Source organism: Centroberyx gerrardi, chromosome 8 (genome assembly GCF_048128805.1).
Source record: "Centroberyx gerrardi isolate f3 chromosome 8, fCenGer3.hap1.cur.20231027, whole genome shotgun sequence".
In the NCBI taxonomy this organism is placed as follows: domain Eukaryota; kingdom Metazoa; phylum Chordata; class Actinopteri; order Beryciformes; family Berycidae; genus Centroberyx; species Centroberyx gerrardi.
Genome location: NC_136004.1, coordinates 4,317,436 through 4,330,344, shown reverse-complemented (window position 1 = coordinate 4,330,344; position 12,909 = coordinate 4,317,436). Strand labels below are relative to the sequence as shown.

General features: G+C 47.0%; 1 protein-coding gene across 1 annotated transcript; it reads left to right on the top strand.

Moving 5' to 3' along the window:
• Positions 1 to 11,172: 11,172 nt before the first annotated feature.
• bcl2l16 (BCL2 like 16) lies at positions 11,173 to 12,822 on the top strand. Its single transcript, XM_071903547.2, has 2 exons — positions 11,173 to 11,710; positions 12,311 to 12,822. The coding sequence occupies exons 1-2, from the start codon at positions 11,228 to 11,230 to the stop codon at positions 12,437 to 12,439; spliced, it is 612 nt and encodes a 203-aa protein (XP_071759648.1). The 5' UTR covers positions 11,173 to 11,227; the 3' UTR covers positions 12,440 to 12,822.
• The last annotated feature ends 87 nt before the right edge of the window (positions 12,823 to 12,909 follow it).

Here is a 12,909-nt window from a genome sequence, read left to right as displayed (position 1 = left end):
GGACTCATTGTTAGCAGCAAGAGGCAACGAAGCTCATCGTTTCAACTGACAGCTGACTCTGCAGTCAATATTCTCTGTGGGTCCAAGTACTACAAATATGTAAGAGACAAATTATATATAGGTCCAAAATCACTGAACTTATCCTTTAAAGTGCACCATCTGCCCTTTAAAACTATACATTTCTAACTGATATACCTCAGCTGCATAAGCTGAATGCAGCAATTCATTTCACATTGCCTTTTTTCAACATTAAATTCTCCCTTTACCATAGAAGACGGCATCTAACGTAACAACAATAAAGTTACATTCCCAAAGTCACTAACTCCATTAACCTTTGCTTAGTTTAAACTCAAATAATGGCAAATTTGACTGGTTCCACTCTGTGGGGTCCAGGCCTGTTGGCACCACTTCCCCACCTTTAGCCTCAGATCAATCCCAGCACATCCTGCCGGCTGTGTTTGCACAGCTTGCCGCCCAACACTCATACTAATACAATACATTACCTCAAAGCAGAGCAAACTATCACAACCTGTCATGATGTGGAATGGGTGCAGCTGGGTCACCCTATAGGTGAACCTGCAAAGGCTTTCATGATGCTCAGGACTGGGTTTGAACTGGTGGCTGACACTGGACACCTAGTAGTGATTTGATTATTATTTCAATATTAGCATTATAAAGATGCAATTGGATTTGATCAATATGGGTTTTTGAAGGCCGATATGGATATTTTTGGATTGAAGCTGCCAATAGCCAAAATTTTGTGCTGATATCTTTAAATTTGACTATTTTCATGCCCCAAAAATTACAAATTACAAAAACTATGCAGTACAAGTGAAATTCTTTTATAGGTTAGCAGCTCTTTAAGGCAGGGTGACCCACCACACCTATTCAATAGGTAGGGAAACTCCAATATACATTACTGCTTTTGCATGAAGAATTATTTGACAAACTGTTAAATGAATAAATAAAATGAGCAATGAAAGGAAGAAACCTCCATTATATCGTTCTAGCTGGATGAATGACTGATATCTGTTTTTTAATAAAGTCAATATTGACCCAAATGGATATATCAGTTTAAGTCTACAGCAATGTTACCGTAAAACTTCAATTAAAAGCTGAGTCCCAATTAGACGCCGGCCCCTTTTACTGGCCGGGTGTGGCTACACGTTTTGACAAATAAAGGCCGGTCTCAATTAGAAGCCGGTTGCCAGTTTATTTTTTTTTACTTGCATTCAAACGTCAGTTACATTTGCTGATCGCCATGGCGGCACAGAGAAAAAAGTAGGCTACGACCTGAAATTCAAGCTGTCAGTTGTCAAATTTGCTGAACAAAACTCAGGAGATGCAGCAGCAAGACATTTCTCCATTGATCCCAAGAGAGTGAGAGAATTGAGAAAAAATAAAGTTGAACTTCAACGTCTGTCCGAGGAAGACGGTAAAAGGTCTTTCTAAGGTAGGCTATCTCTCTCTCTCTCTCTCTCTCTCTCTCTCTCTCTCTCTCTCTCAGTGCATGAGGTTGGCCTAGATGCGCTGTCTCTCGGAGCGAGATCAAATGAATGATTCGTAATTAATATGTTATTCGATAGCCTAATTTTTATAAAAGTAATATTCATACTGGTTTATCAGTAAATAAACAATTTGATAGTATTTCCCATCTTTGCTGAGCAAGAGTTTTAGGAATTAAAGGCCTGTCCCATATTGACGCCTGTCCCAAATATAGGCCGGTTGAGTTCAGTGTTTGAAGCAAATAAAAGCCTGGGCTATTAATTGAAGTTTTACGGTATAATAAATGTGGCTTTCCTAAATGTGCCTTTATGCCTGTTAATGTTACAAAGTCATTGAATCTTACCTTTTTTTACAGTCTGTTAACAGCATAGACAGGCAGATATGTAAAAATTAACATTATGACAGACTGACAAAAACACAAAATATATGCTTAGATTTGGTTCACCAACAATCTAATAATTGATTTGGATATGGATATGAATCTACCCTGGTAGTGTGTTTTTCCCGCCCAGCCAAGCTTCTTTGTGTGTACATCTAAATGCATAATTACATGTTATGAAATTGCAGTTTTACTACGCTTACAATATACATAATCTCAGCCGTGAGTGACACACCATTAACCCTCGGAGTCTCTGAGGTCAAGGCCCGTGCTGCATGTTGGAATAATTCAAAAACAAATAAGACCAGGTGAGCGAGATAAGCCAGTGCTAACAACTCTGTAACTGTGACAGGCGTTAAAGTGGGAAAAACGGGAGAAGCAATTTCATTCGCATTCATTTCGGTAATCGCCGTGGTGTTGCGGAATGTTTCCACTAATGCATCACTTGCAGGTAACTGACAAAAATAGATTTTTAATCTCATTATCTCCAAAACAGCTATGCAGGAAGAGAGAGAGAGAGAGAGAGCCGAGTGTGTGAGAAAAGCGAGAGTGAGCGTGGATGTGTCCGTGCCCGTGTGCATTGTGTGTGTGTGTGTGTGAGTGAGAGAGAGAGAGAGAGAGAGAGAGAGAGGCGGGGGAGGGGGAGGGAGCAAGGCTGTATGGATATGCACCCTCGCTTCCTCCCACCCGCGGGTGCTCTAATTGAGTGGAGGCTTTTGTTACATAAACAAGAGGTACACCTCAAGTTGAAAATTAAATATTCTGGAGAGCAGGCGGCATGCTTGTGCAAGTGATATATATTCCGGTGGGTGAACGGCGGTGTCAAAGGGGTGCCGATGAAGAGGTGGTTATTGGCATGGAGAGCCCGCTCTCTTCCGCCAGAGAGTCAGTTCTCGCCTCGCCTCTCCTTCACCACAATGAACACAACAGCCTCTAAAGCTCTATTTCTGTACGCCCGAATTGTATCACGTTGCTGCTGATTGTTCTACATCTCAATGGGCTGTTAAAGTGGTAATTCGCCAGTTCCTTGGGGTTTTTTTTCTTTTTTGATTTTGTCTCCGTCTTTGGCGCAAAGCGCTCGTCGCTGTGGTGTTTCTGCGCCGCACTTCACCAGAGATCACCTGTCAATCAAACAGTGTGTCCAGTACTGTGACGTCTTTTTCCTTGGATTTTCTGTTGATGTTGAAGTTCTTTCTCTGTTCTTTGTCTGTTCAGCCATGGCGGCTAGCACTGCACGTGATAATTCTGGACGTGTAGGAAAGCCAGAAATTCCGATTTCCTACGAGGAAAAATGTAACGGAATGGCCCTTCAAATAAGAATTCCAAGTAGGAAACTTCAACCAAGTTTTCTCAACCCCAAGATTTCTAAAATGCAGTTATGTGACATTGTGGCGGACTCTATGGACATTATTCACCATAATCTATGGTTTGGGTATGTTTAACACATGCAGTTATATTGTGTGTTTCTCAGGGTTAAGGAGACACGGTCCCTTTAAGAAAGTCTGTGTTTTCTGAGTGACGTCAGCTCGACGTAGTATTGTTGTGTTTTTGGGCAGCGCGATGTAAATTGTCTGGCTCTTTGGGTTTCAAATAAATGACACACGAGTTGGTGTAGTCAGCTAGAGAAGTTGTCCGTCTCAACTTTCCTGCCACTTCTACATTGGTGACCCCGACGTTTGTCTGCTGGACGTTTCCAGTGACAGCTCTTCACAAACATGCCGACTAATGCAGTTTCCCTCAAACTACCGGAGTTCTGGGAATCGTCGGCCTCGGCCTGGTTCGCCCAGACGGAAGCGCAGTTCGCGCTTCGGGAGTTCAACTGCATCCCGAGTGGTGAACCTCCTCACAACTCCCCCGCTGCAGGATAAATATGAGACACTCAAAGCCCATCTGTTAAGAGCTTTTGAACTTTCCGACGCCGAGCGGGCTAGCCGGCTCTTCTCTCTGCAAGGCCTTGGTGACAGCAAGCCGTCTGAGCTCATGGACAGGATGCTGAATCTCCTGGGTGGGCACAAACCCGATTTCCTCTTCGTCCACCTGTTCCTGCGACACCTGCCTTCCCAGGTACGGGCTGCCCTGGCCAACACCGCCATCACTGACTGCCGTGCTCTGGCCGAGGAGGCTGATAAATTCCCAAAAAAAAAAAATTACTGATAAAAACAACAGTCGCCGCCGTAGCAACAGCTCCTCGTCGGCGGCAGGACCCCGGCCTGTGTTTTTACCACGCAAAGTTTGGGCCCAAAGCCAAGCGGTGCCGATCACCATGCAGCTTCGGCGTGGTGGGAAACGCCGGGGCTGGCGCTCAGTAGTGGCCCTGAGCATCAGCCGAGCAGGCAGGCTGCTGTTCATCCAGAACACCATCTCCGGACGGCGTTTCCTGTGCGACACGGGCGCGCAGAGGAGTGTCCTGCCCGCATCGGGAGTGGACATCCTGGCTGGTGGACACGGCCCCCCCATGGTAGCCGCTAACGGCAGCCCCATCCGCACCTACGGCACGAGGTACGTGGCGCTGTGTTTCGGTGGACAGCGGTTTGGCTGGGACTTTGTCACGGCGAAAGTGTCCGTCTCCCTCCTCGGTGCGGATTTCCTATGCGCCTATGGACTGCTGGTGGATGTCAAACGCCGCCGCTTGATCGACACTGTCACCTTCAGTTCATACGCGTGTACACTCAGCGGAGCAGACTCCATCAGACTGTCTAGCATGCTCTCCGCCGCGGACGAGTTTCTCCGTCTTCTTGGCGAGTTCCCGGACCTCACGCAGCCCACATTCTCGTCATCCACCGCCAAGCACGGGGTGGAACACCACATCGCCACCACCGGCCCCCCGGTCTACGCCCGGGCCTGGCCAAGCTCGCCATCGCCAGGACGGAGTTCGAGACTATGGAGAACCTCGGCATCATTCGCCCGTGGGCTTCACCCCTCAACATCGCCCCGAAGCCCAACGGCGGGTGGCGCCCGTGCGGCGATTACCGCCGTCTCAACAATGTGTCGACGCCGGACCGCTACCCGGTCCCACACATCCAGGACTTTTCCGCCCACCTGGTGGGGAAAGTCATCTTTTCCAAAGTGGACCTCGTTCGTGGATACCACCAGGTGCCTGTCCACCCGCTGGACGTCCCCAAAACGGCGGTGATCACCCCATTCGGACTGTTCGAGTTCCTGTGCATGCCGTTCGGCCATAAGAACGCCGCACAGACCTCCCAGCGCCTCATGGACTCGGTGCTACGGGACCTGCCTTTCCTTTTCGTCTATCTGGACGACATCCTCGTCGCCGGCACCTCCAAAGCGGAACACCTGTCCCACCTTCGGACTCTCTTCGAGCGTCTCAGCCAGCACGGGCTGATCGTCAACCCAGCCAAGTGCCAGTTCGGGCTGACCACCATCGACTTCCTTGGTCACCGCATCACCAAAGACAGGGCAGCCCCCCTCCCGTCGAAGGTGGACACCGTCACGAATTTCTCGCACCCGCTCACAATCAAGTCCCTGCAGGAGTTCCTCGGCATAGTGAACTTTTACCACCGCTTTATCCCCCAAGCTGCTCGACTCATGCGACCCCTGTACAAGGCTCTGAAAGGCAAGGCCCCCAAACACATGGTGGACTGGTCCGCGGAGAGGGACAAGGCATTTAGGGACGCTAAGACTGCTCTGGCTAACGCCGCAATGCTGGTGCACCCGTCACCCACGGCCCCGATCGCCATCACCACGGACGCTTCGGATTATGCCGTCGGCGCGGTGCACGAGCAGTGGGTGGGCGGTGCCTGGCAACCGCTCGCTTTCTTCAGCCGCAAGTTACGCCCCAGTGAACGGAAGTACAGCACCTTCGATCGGGAGCTCCTCGGCCTCTTCCTCGCCATTCGACATTTCCGTTTCCTGCTGGAGGGCCGCCAGTTCCTGCCGTTTGTGGACCACAAACCGCTGACGTTCGCCATGGCTAAGGTGGCCGAACCGTGGTCCACCCGCCAACAGCGGCAGCTCTCCTACATTTTGGAGTTCACCACGGACATACGGCATGTCACTGGCAAAGCCAACCTCGTCGCCGACTGCCTCTCCCGGGCCATCGTGGGGGCCGTTCACTTGGGACTTGACTACGCTCGCATGGAGCCATTGTGGCCGGGTCATCCGTCCCCCTCCACGTTGACTTTCTCTGTTATGGTGAATTCTGGGGGGACGTATGTGGAGGACTCTATAGACATTATTCACCATAATCTGTGGTTTGGGTATGTTTAACACACACAGTTATATTGTGTGCTTCTCAGGGTTAAGGAGACACGGTCCCTTTAAGAAAGTCTGGTTTTCTGAGTCTGACGTCTGCTCGACGTATGTTGTGTTTTTGAGCGTGAAGGAAATTGTCTTGCTCTGTGGTTAAAATAAATGACACACGAGTTGGTGTAGTCAACTAGAGAAGTTGTCCGTCTCAACTTTCCTGCCACTTCTACAATACCATATATCCTACTGAATTCAACACAGATAGAGAGGATCTGGATGTCAGCTTACTGTGATCTGGACTAGCCACTCATAATGGCCATAAGATGACTCTTACGCCAAGCGGGGTCCATTGGAATTAACCTCTTGTCTGGAACTCATACACACAAAACACACACCCTTCCACCCTCTACTACACTTGCACTTGTATCAAATCTACTCAGTTCTGTCATCTAGATGTTTCTTGTTTGTTGTTCATTTTTTTCTTTATTTTTCAAAAGCCCCCTGGTGTTTTTTAATATCTCAGCTGGACAACTTTGTATTGTTTCTCTTCTGTGTTTTTAATCATTTTCTCTTTTTTTCTCTCTCTTTTTCCACTATGTCAATTTTGTCTGTAGTCTTGTGTTCTTGCAGAGTTTTACTTTTCAGTCTTTAATTGTCTTTATCTGCTTATTTCTATTTATGGTCATGGGGGGCTTGAGCGTGTCCCAGCAGTTAACTTCAATGAGTTAGCTTTAAAAGGGCATACATTGGAAGGATTGGAAGGTAGGGAGACTTCCTGGACAGGTTGCCAGTCCATCACAGGGCTAACATAGATAGACAGACACTCCCATTCATACCTATGGACAACTTAGAGTCTCCAATCCACCTGTCTGGGGGAGGAAACCCAGGAGAACATGGGAAGAACATGCAAAGAACATGCAAACTCCACACAGAAAGGACCAGGAATTGAGCCCACAACCTTCTGGGTGTGAGGCCTGGAGTTTGACGTACTGATGCAAAAGAAGCTTAATAACAAATGTTAAAGAACCTTTTGCAGCCCTCAAAATACATGTAAAACTCATGATTATCATGCTGTCACCTACTGTCATTTTGCCAAAAGACAATACATTTCAGGGGAAAATGAATTTCATCTATATTTTGCATTTTAGGCCTTTAACTTTTCCAGAGAGACTTACAATAGTAGAATAAATTTCATTTCTTAGATCAACATTACAAGCAATCAAAATTAAAGAGGTCAAAGGTCAAGGTTTTAGTGCCCTTACAATATTCCTGTAACCATACGACGATCATGTAAGCTCTAAGTGCAAGGAAAAGAAGTAGAACAACAGCTACAGAGAGAGATAAACAGATTGTGCAATTGGAGACATATTGAAAGTAGAACAGGTTTAATTTGATAAGCAGAAACACTCCATCAGGAGGCATTGTGCTAGACATTTCCTTCTCTCTGCATTGATCAACCTCACGTGAAGAAAAAAACGTGTGCTTTTGCATCTGTGGAACAGAATAATACCAGAATAATACCACTTAACAATAACTGCCTCTGCAGATACAGCCACTATCTAAAAACCTGGTGCGGTGTGGCGGAGAGAGGGGGTAAAATGGGCGCTGGAGAGTCTGGTGTGAATCGATAAAAGCCATCAAACGCCTGAGGGGTCCCCCAATTTTCCCACAAACCACTCCACCCCCTGGGCAGGGGGGAAACAATGGTGGGGCATCAATACCTGCAATTGGGAGAAGGTGGGGCAGGAGACAGCGAGCAAAGCGCACAAGCGGGTCACCTCTCCTCCAGACGGCCAAATGGGCCCGCAATCGTTTGCATCAATTCAGTCCAGTGGGAGACGGAGGACGGGATGGGGAAGGGGGTGCCATTAGGAGTGTATTGGTATAGAAGGTGGGCGCCGGGGGGGGAGGAAGAAGGGGTGTGGAGGTTTTTAAGCCAGGTAGAGATGGAGACACAGGGGGATATAGGTGTTTTCAATTACCCGCAAATTCAGAGCAATTTCCTCCCCTTTCTGACCACACCCCCCGCTGCGAGGCTGATGGGAGCCCCGAACAAAGAGGCGGGGAGATCGCGATTGTTTGACTGCGGGGTTGGCGGGGAGGAGTGGGAGGAGGTCGGGTTTTTCATCTGTTTGCCGCGTTCAACCTTTCTCTGTCACCTTGCAGCTTTTATAGGAGCTTTTTTTGTGTGCTTTTCTTTCCCCGCAATGGGTAGAAACTTCAAAGTGTGCTTCAACTTCTGCGTAGATGTTGATAAGCAACTTCCTGAGAGCGAGAGATACTCTTATGCCGCTTGAAGATAACAGGCAGACAGACACAGTGCATTGTTCCATTCAGCAGAACAAGACCGTGTTGTTTCTGCTTTCGCAAAGGGGTTGAATTTTGCACGGCTTCGTCTCGCCTTCGGTTAAAAATTCCCATGCAACTCTGCTATGTTCTTTTGCGTTCCTCTATTAGCAGGGTTATTTTTTGTAATATTTTGGATTGAATCGGTGGTTCTCAACGTGGGGTCCGGGGACCACCTGGGGTCCTTGAGAGAGTTCCAGGGGGTCCCCAGCAAACTGATGAATTCTTAAACTTCAGCATTATTTCATTTACAAGAAGTTAACACAATTAGAGAATGTAGAAGAATGACAGTTTTGATCATAGTTTCACTGTTATCGCTCTACCTACAATACAGATAGTCATGGAATTCTGGACAAAATCATATCTAGCAATAAAAATATTCTCAGATTTGGGTCAGAGAGACTAAATTTAATCAAATGGTGGTCCGTGGCTCTAATGTGGACTAAATTAGGGGTTCCTGATATGAAAAAAGTTGAGAATCACTGGATTAAATTCTAGCAGCTAGTTTGTGTGTGTGATACTGACAAAAACACCCTTTCTGGGCCTTATCAAACCTCCCATTGTGGCGAGGAACTGTTATCTCCTGACCCAACATTAAGGCTTTGCTGTTGTGTTTAGAAGCAATATTTCTTGCTTTAAAATGAACTCTCATTTTCCATTTGCAAATGTGAACGAATCGCAATGAGAAAAAGTAGATATTTTAATGAGGGATTAGGGTTGAAATGAAACACACACTGGAACACAGCGAGTCACCGCCTAATCTAGCACCTTCCTTTCCCCTGCAACCGTCTGCACTTCAAAAACCTCCCCACTGGAGACAGGAAGTTTCCCCTGCTTGCAGATGTTGCCACATGAACATATGAGAGGCCTGATAGGAGCTTCTATCAACCATGTCACTTCCCCTGTTCCCTGGCTCAGCAATGAGGAAGAACAAGGTAGCCATTTTACACACACACACACACACACACACACACACACACACACACTGTGATAGTACATCTAAAGGGGCGGTGTGTGTGTGTGTGTGTGTGTGTGTGTGTGTTGTTAGTAGTGGTGGGGGGGATAGGGTCCTTTCTGGATGGTTAGCCTTATCTTCCCTCCCATGCACATTCACAATGTATGCGCCAGATGGCCAGAGAACACACAGAGCCGCTAATGGTGCCACTTGATCATGTCTTCGCTCTGCTATAAATCAGTGTATTAACAACAGGCATAAATGCCATACAGAGAGCGTTTGATTGATCCCCATGTGACGCATAAAGCCATTTCATAAAAGGAGAGGAAACACTTAAAGGACAATGTAGATTTAGCCATGCGTGCCTGAGTGCGACTCAATCTCACTGTGTGGCGTGAGCATGAAGAAAACACTTCATTGAGCAGTTACAACGGCAGGCGTTATCCGTAATGTAAACGCATTTAGCTGGATCCAATTTGAATGACTCTTTACATATGGATATACATAGATTTTTTTCAAATTACCATTGTAGGTATGACTCAGTGCTAACAGGGCTTTTATTTTGAAGTTCCATTTGAAACAAGTGGTTGTAAGTTTGAATCCAAGGGAGAGCTCTCGAATGCCGTGAACCTGGTGAGCCTACCACAGCCATCAACCCCCCCATACACAAACACACAAACACACACACACACACATGCACACACACCCCTCTCAACTTAATGGCAATGGTACATGACAAGCAGTCTGTCTCTCCAGTAAAGCACCACTGCTCCCTTGTGGTGAAATACGGGCCTGACAGCATTTTAACACTCCATATGTATTGCAAGTAGGTTGACAGACTCCTTTTGCACGATACAAATGATTTTGACTGGAAACTCATCATTTTGTATGCAGCTGCTGGCTATGTTACACTACAACAGCATTGCCAAATCTGCAGTGTAAGATGAGTAAAATACAGTGTGTATCTAGAGTTCGGTTAAATGAAAGAAAAATTGCTTTAAAGAGAAAAGTCAGTGGAGAAAATGGATTGATGGTCTGGGTCCATTACTAGAAAAAGGCCTTATGTGAATGCTGGTGTTGAATCCATTATTCCTGTAAAGCACTGGTAGCAAGAAGAAATCTTTATCTTTTGGATTATCACAAAATGTTTTTTTCATGTTTTGCCACTGAATGACACAATTCTTTTACTTTTCTACGTCTCGGTATGTACCTATGTCACTGCATGTCTGCACCGATACCACCAAGACAAATTAAAAATTTTGGGCCCCCTGTCTCGGCTGATCTGCAGGGACTCACACGCACTCCTGCTATAATGCTAACCTGTTCCTCCTCGGCCTGCAGGTCCGCTGCAGTCTTTATTTAGCCCTGCTTGTGTTGGAATGGGGATGTGTGTCAGGAGGGCTGATGATTGTGCATATCAGGTGGGAGATGGGTATCCGTTTCCAACAAGGGCTCTATATTTAGCCTGAGGGGGGAAAAGCAGGCGAGGGGGACTGGGTGACCTAGTCCCAGTCCAACACAGACACACTCCCCTGGACCCCGGCACTCTTTCACCTGCTAGCTTGTTTTCCTTTGGCATCGGTGTGCGTGCGTCTTGGCGCCACGTGTTTTTAAAGAGGAGGTGAGTTGTAAATGCGTTCTTTTCTGATTGGAAGAGTGAAATGACGCCATGGTTTGCATGCATATTTTACCCATTTTATGATTTTTCGCATAACAGTGTCCCTGAGCCACCGTGAGAGATTGATGTGACTGAGAGAAATGGGCGCCTGGCAAGGGAATCGTCATCTGCGAGCTAATGAGAATACAGCTTAGTGAAGTGGGACTTAGAGGGGACCATGTGTCAGTCTGACGTCCCAGAGGCCACACTTGGCCTGAGCAATCCTGACCCGCTGGTGAGAGAGGCCCATCTGATGGCCCACGACTACATCGACTACGTGACTACGGGGGGGCCGGACGGCTCCATGGGCCCGGCCCCCACGGCCTGCACCGCAGCCCTGCGCCACGCCGGCGACGAGCTCCTCGTCCGCTTCCCCATCTTCTTCAGGCGCTGGCCCCGCGTCTTCCAGGATGTGACGGAGAACACGGCCTGCCCCATGCTCCTGTCCATCCTGGACGAGCACTTTGCTCCTGCCGCCCCCGGGGGGCGCCGCAGGGAGCTGGCCTGGAGCGCGGTGCTGTCAGTGTACGTGCTGGCCGGACAGATGGCCCTGCAGTGCCGCGAGAGGGGCATGGAGGCGGTCCTGCCCCGGCTGAAGGAGTGCGTGGGGGCCTACGTGGAGAGGGTCATCTGCCCCGAGATTCGGGACAAGGGAGGATGGGTAAGTGGTCCACACCGACAGGCAAGTTGACATCTAGAGTCACAATGAAATGAAGCTAATTCTCCATATCACAACATACACCTATTTGACAATGAGTGTCAGTAATTTTGTTATTTTCTCGTATTTCTGTATCAAAATACCATTACTTAGTGGAAAATGCCAGGTATTTGAGACAGCGTACATACAAATTCCAACCAATATAGGCCTAATACCATCAAAACATTTTTAACAACCCCCTTCTACTCCTCCCATCATAGAAAACCTGCAACTACACAACATCCAAAGTGACAGATCAGCAACATGACAATGTTTGTGTCCCAGTGGCTGAATTTATTCATTTAGAATTTGTGAAGCTCAAGCATTTCACTTTCCATGTTTGTTCTGGTCCAACCCATCCACCTTTGAACAGTCCCTCCCTGTATTATGGCCCACCCCAACCGGAAATACATTGAATTATGGAAGCAAGACACTATTAAAACGCTATTTCCTTGTGACTTTAAGCATGCACCCTTTAGCAGCCCTTATTACAGCCATTACCACTGTATATTGTACAGAATGATATAATGTGAAGCTCTATTCTGCTTTTTCTGTTGTTGGCAGAGTGGTTTTGTGTCACGCTTTGGACAGAAGCAAGACTTGGAGGGCCAGGTGAAGAAATTGTGTTATTGGACACTTCTGTTGCTGGCCATAAGCATCCTCACTTACTTCTTATGGAAAAGAATGGCTTAACCAACACTGCCACCTAGTGACCAGAACTGGAAAAACTCCAAACATGTGCTGGACTCAATATTGAATATCACCAGTGTCTAGAAAGGCACTACAATGTATATGTCCTGTCCTATCCAATACAAACTTGCAAAACACAATACATCATGTATGTATTTTACTGCATACCTCATATTATGCTAAAAATGTTAAACTTGCAGTGACCTGAGGTGTGATGAATACTTCAGGTATTGTAATAGTCACATGTTGGACAAGGAAATTATGTTTGTCAGATGATAGCATTGTTTGTGTAGCAGTATACGGACTTTGGTCTGGTAATTATGAATTGATCTGGTCTGAGCTCCACATCAGCTGTGCACAAAGCTTACAATGCAGTCATGATTACACTGAGCACAGATTAGCCAGGCTGGTTGTAAGAGAAAAGTAATATTTATTTTCTGATGTATTGATGCTTGGTATGACAAGTCCCAAGC

What these genes read in the sequence shown, in the direction of transcription:
- bcl2l16 (XM_071903547.2), top strand. Translation starts at nt 11,228, where the DNA reads ATGTGTCAGTCTGACGTCCCAGAGGCCACACTTGGCCTGAGCAATCCT. An exon ending in TTCGGGACAAGGGAGGATGG is followed by an intron (nt 11,711 to 12,310) that starts GTAAGTGGTCCA and finishes TGTTGTTGGCAG; the next exon opens with AGTGGTTTTGTGTCACGCTT.